At 34.9% G+C, this 6000-nt stretch overlaps 1 protein-coding gene across 1 annotated transcript in view; it reads right to left on the bottom strand.

The window, feature by feature from the left end:
* The window catches only part of LOC116175190 (hepatic leukemia factor), an 86894-nt gene extending 81967 nt beyond the window's left edge, over positions 1–4927 (bottom strand). The window contains exon 1 of the mRNA XM_031493327.1: positions 4509–4927. Coding sequence (XP_031349187.1) covers positions 4509–4602 — 94 coding nt within the window. The 5' untranslated portion in view covers positions 4603–4927. The remainder of the gene's footprint in view (positions 1–4508) is intronic.
* Between the last annotated feature and the right edge of the window lie 1073 nt (positions 4928–6000).

The raw sequence follows: 6000 nt of genomic DNA on the forward strand, positions 1-6000 counted from the left end.
CTTCTCTTCTCCCTACAGCCGATAAAACAATCTTATGTGGAAATTAATTATTATGATAACAATATTAAGGTACAAAATTGTCGTTGATTGAACATAATTAGTTTTATTCGAACTAATTTGATAGCTATTATTTTAAAATAATTCCCTGGCGGTAGTACCTTTCCGTGTACGGGTTATTCATCAAACGTCACCAATGAAGTATTGGTCATGTTTGTAAATGAGTAGTTCATCGCCCAAAGGACCCATTAAATCAGTCCCTTTACTTGTTTTAGAAAATATTGCTCAACAGCGCAGCGCAGGTAGAAGCATCTTGAAATTATTTATCTCGTTATTTATGGAAAGAAACAAATCAAATTTTCTGTAAACAGAATGGAAACACTGGGTTCTGCCAGATGTGTTCACTAGCATTTTCATAAAAGACCCAAATGAAACTGCATCAAACTGTAGGTAATAGTAATACAGAAGAATATGGTGCGTTTCAAGTGGCTCTAAGGACGGAGTCGGTCTACTGAGTTACCGAGTATACATTGCATAGGCTACTGGGAATGACGCTGGCACACTTGGACGTATTTTCATTTATTAATTATTATATGAACAATGTTGTTATTGTATTGACTCCTCCTAGAACTCCTCAGTCCTAATATACAACCAGTCTAAGCTTTTCTTTGACCTAGCATAAAATGTACGTGCCATTTTTCACTTAACTTTTTAGTCATATCACCAAATTCTGGGCAACAAACATTGGTAATTAAGCACCGAAAACGCTCCAACGAGGCTCCAAATGTAGGTACACTTAATAAAAAAATAACGAGGTAGGTGTAGTACCTAATAATACTCATTATTGACAAAACAATCATAATAGCCAGTTTCTATTACCAGTAACTACATAATTGTTAATGATGCGGAATCTAACTATGTACATGTTTCAAATTAACCTTGTAATATATTGTAGTTGACCTGTGTAACACAATTATAGGGATAGTTGCCATGATTGTACATACAATAATGCGACCAACAGTTAGGATGTGTTAGGATGTAAATTTTCAGTGCTTCTAGAGCAGTAAATCATTTTCCGTCTAATAACTGAAAATTTTATAAATAACTGGAGCAGGTGTCGTCTACTACAGGTTTATTTATTAGTAAAAAGGAAGGTCACGGTTATCTACATGCTTAATCGAAGCGCGTGGTCTAAAATAAATTAATGCTGTATTCTTGCTTCTATTTGCTTCCATAAATTACCATAACCATGCATAAAAACTGTAACTATGCTTCCCAAATAAATCTGCATCTTTTCTTTAGAGAACAAGTTTCGATTTTTTGTTTAAAATAAAAAATTGAAACAGATAACCTTACACGTGCACTTTACAAAAATTAAGATTATCACTGCGAAACAGTTCAGTACAAGATAACCCGCGGCCTTAGATCGTAAATTAAAAAAGATTTGGTTGTAGCAAGGGTTCCTATAGGATGTCTCCAAAAATCAAAATATAGTGTCTACAGTTTTACCACAAATGAAACCTCGATCGCGTTCTATAAAATGAGATTAAATTCCAGCTTCAAATTTTATGTAGTCTGCCTGCTTGAGTCGCACGAGTTTAATTAAAAGTGGAGGTATTTGTACATACCTAATATTAAAGCTGCAGGCGTTTCGAGCTAAACACCTATTAAACACGACCAATTGATACAAATGAGGCCTACCAATACAATTTGTGTGTTACTGCAAGCCTTGAATATCAAATACAATTCACAGCTATTTCCCTTTAACAACATCGTACAAATTCACATCTTTAAATAGGTTTCCCAATATGAATTTCATTTGCATTTGTCACACTTTAATTTGAAGCTCTCTAATGTGGAACATCACGGAAATTGAAAGATTTGGAAATGTAGCTCAAAGACAATATTAAATAATTAAATAAATACTATATTAAAAACAGCTACGGTATTTAAAAATTGCAAGTACAATAACCTTTAAATGATTAGAAATGTCTGAGATATCTGAAAATATTATTCAAATTGTATTACGAAATATCTCTGAAACATTTTTAATTTCTGTTTATAAATATCTTAGTTAGACATTTGAATTGTTGTACGTACATACAATCCAAACATTTCAGGCAAAGGCAAATTTACACCACTTGTCGCAGGCCGAGAATGCTGTGTACAGGAGTTCGTTATTTCTGGAAAATAAATAGCATTTCTTGCATTGCAAAATCTATTCCTAGAGGGGCAATCCACAAAATAGGATTTTAAAATTTTCAATTAACATAATCTACGATATTTTAAATTAAATAACCTCCATTCATATTCAATTATTCTTCGAAATCTTTAAATTAGACTAAATCGGCATTTTATAGAAACTGGAATTGTTAATTCTCTGGTATTTTCACATTTAGTTTCATCAAGTTTTCTTAGTCGTTTAGCAAACATTATCACGTTGTAGTTACATATTTAAGAGCTCGTTGCCTAAACCGCCCCCAATATGTTTTATTATTAACGTAGCAATTTAGTATGACTTTATTATAACATAATCACTGATAATTTCACCTTTTAGGTATGTATGTCATATTAGCTGGCACCTCGGCTGGCACGCTATGAAATTACTGACAGTGACATTGTTGCTCTTGGATCAAGATAGTTTCCCTAATTCTTAATCTATTTACGAGTCTATTTAACAATTTGGAACGGAATCGATAAAACATCCTTAGAAGAGAATAAACTTTAAATGCTATATAGCATTATGGTCTTGGTAAGAATTTTGGATTAAGAATGCACACAAACGTAATTTCACCATCAACTTTTTTGATAATTTATAATTACCTCAAAACGGGACACTTGGGCGCCGCACATCCGCAGCCGAGAAGCAGTAAACATTTCTGAGGAATGGGTGTAGGTATATAACCGGTAGCTTCAACCCCCAGCATCTGATACAATTCTGGAACCTACGCGTCAGCACATGCGGAATTTGATAACGTAGTTGTTTTTGAATATTTGCGATAATGCAAGCTGCACATAGCTAATGTTTCATTTGATAAATGAACGAAGTGAATATATTGGAGCACGAGGAGCCAAAAGGATACTTTCATAGATGGTTCCATTACTTTTTCTTAAGGAATGCTTAATGTCATTACAAGTTATGGGCTCTCCTTTTAATTATAGCAGTGATGAAAGTTTTTATTTTGCATGATCCAACATTAACACAAAAAACTAATTTACCTGCACTGCACTGCAAGTTTTCGACCTGGAGATAGTACATTTTAAACTCGCTTTTGGACTCGCAACTAGACCAACCATCCAAACCGAAGTGTAAACCAAATAAGAAGAAGTGAGTTATGGCATGTATTAACGATTGAGTGTTTCTTGAGAATGGTGTTGGAAGGAAGAAGAATGACAATGATCAGCGGTTGAAGGGAAGAGAAGAGTATGCAATGATGAGAAGAGTTGCTGACAACAAGAAGTGGCAACGCCAAGCACCGGCGCGAGCCGAGCACCGTTGATGACGACTGTTTGAACAGGAAGAAGAACACATCCATATCCATTAACGAATATGATCTGCAAAATTCGAAAACTATCTTTGGAAGATATACTGGCTAAGATTCAGCAAAGTTCGCCATGATTGAAAGGCGATTTCCTGTGACCTCAAGTGGAGTTTTTAATCATAGAAATACACGTCTAAAGTAATCTTATCAGCGAACAAATAGCTCGAATTTACGATATCGTAAAAAAGACCAAAAAAATTATTTAATGTCTCCGTTTAATATCGTAGGATTACGTTAACGGAAATCTAAGGAACGAACGTAAACATGGAATCCCTATTTGTATAATGCATAAAGTCATAATCTACTATTTTAAGATAAGCATGTGACCTATTCTCTGCCAATTTGTTCAAAAGGCGAATATATATTTTAGTACCGCCAGTTAAATGTCAGAATGAGAAAAGATCGGCTTGGCAGGATTGCACATACGGAAAACCTTTGTTTTGTATTATTTAAATTACACATATTAAATAAGCGTAAGTGTGTATTAACGTTAGGAGCAAAGTTCATCCAGTCTCTTGGTGAAGTACTTAATCTTATTTTGAGGAATAGATAGGACAATTTTCTTTTTTTACAAAAATAAACCTAAACAATTTAGCAAGGCCGGTGTAGAATGTAGACGTCACGGTAGTAAAAATAACATCCTCATGTGCTCGACGTAAAAATAGTTTTTACACTTTTAGTTGCAATAATTAATGCTCTTCAAATTCCATTCATTAAACATTATAGTTTTAATCGCTACATACGCATGCGCCACCTACTGTTAAACCATGTGATTGTAATTTCATCTTTCAAAAATCCTCAATTTTGCTCTTATTCTCACGAAAAGTTCTTAATTATATACTTCACACACACGTGTGAGTAAATGGAGTAATCATGCTAATTATCTGATCAAGCGAGTTGTTCCTGCGCAAGGATTTTGCAATAGGCAATCCATTTGATTATTGTAGCAAATTGGTGGAGAAATCTTACCATTGAGTAAAGGGTAATTGTGTCCGGGATGTCCCAAAAATGATTTTAATCCGCTCTCCAATAATATCGGAGAGCCACGGTCCTTATAACTCATCTCACTATCACTATCACTAAAATAATAAGTTGAGCGCGGAATTTTGGCGGATTTTTTTAAAACACGCGAAATTTCTAAAACACACGGAAAACGCACCACGGCAGTTTAAAGTTGCATAAATAACACGAGGTTCGACCGCGGAACTCGCAATCAATTCATACCAAAATAGTCTGGTAGCGACTTTAGTGCTCTCTCTCGCGGCCAAAACTTAACGCCGCCGTAGCAGTAGTCCAAGGTTGATAACAGACATGATATCGCATTGAGAAAATTACACATGATAGTAACAATTAGCTCGCTTATTGTTGGAAATTCGAGCCGAAACATAACCAATCTTGAAAAAACATGACACAATTTTCTAAATTTTCCGCCTTCTCTGCGGCTGCGCCTCGACTAGGGTGCGCACGTTCTACTACTTCCCTAGTTTCGCATCGATTCCTGACGATCCCTAAATGTGTTTTTCTTACAATCACGTTACCTACATTAAAAAAAATTGTGATTTCCGGTATTATAACGGAATTAATTATTAAGCGTCAACGAACTTTCTCGCAACAGATTATCACATACAGGATGGACGTGCTTTTTAAGCGTCGTTTTCCTTGAACAGTTACTCAACTCTCTCATTATATACCTGAAGGCTTTTCTTGTAAAAATTATCTTGCCTATAAAAATTCCAATTAAATTAGCATCAACGAATTTTTATGAGAATTTCGTTCCCCATTGTTTTAATTTTTCAATTTTACCGGCGTTTAGCTCCTCTCCATTTCGACTACAACACTTTTTGTAACTCTTCTTAGGGGATATTGCCATCGCAAACATAAGAAAACTGGGTTGAAGTATCAATTTAGTATTTTTGTTTGTAGCCAGAAAACCAGAGAATTTAGAGCCACAATTGGCGCTAAAGTCAAAAAGTAATTCATTCTCTACACTACATCCTTTCTGTCTTTTATATGAACTTTTGGAAAAAAATTGTGGAAATAAGGGGGGGGGGATACTCCACAACTGCGACGACCAGATTTTGCAAAATAACCCACAGGTACCTAGATTCGTCTCTTAAGAAAACGTTATGCCTTCGTCACCGAAAAAGTTGTAATAAAATAAGAAACTGCTACCAAAATAATATTATTTAAACTTTAAAATTCGTCCCAAAATATTCAGCAGCAGTTGATTCACCAAAAAAACTCCCAGGTAGATTAATCTCTTAAGAACATTTTTAAAAATTTGGCTAAAACCATAAATAAACTTGCTTTAGAGGAAATCGTACCTTTAAAACATTCGCTCAAGAAAAATTAAAACCCGTAGTCACAATTCGGAAAAGTGACATAACGGAAAATTCGCTTACGCGCCTGAACTCCTCTACGTGGGATATGCTCATAAGAAACCTCGCTTCTTCACCCGTGG

This window comes from Photinus pyralis, unplaced genomic scaffold (genome assembly GCF_008802855.1).
Source record: "Photinus pyralis isolate 1611_PpyrPB1 unplaced genomic scaffold, Ppyr1.3 Ppyr1.4_LG6, whole genome shotgun sequence".
Lineage (NCBI taxonomy): Eukaryota > Metazoa > Arthropoda > Insecta > Coleoptera > Lampyridae > Photinus > Photinus pyralis.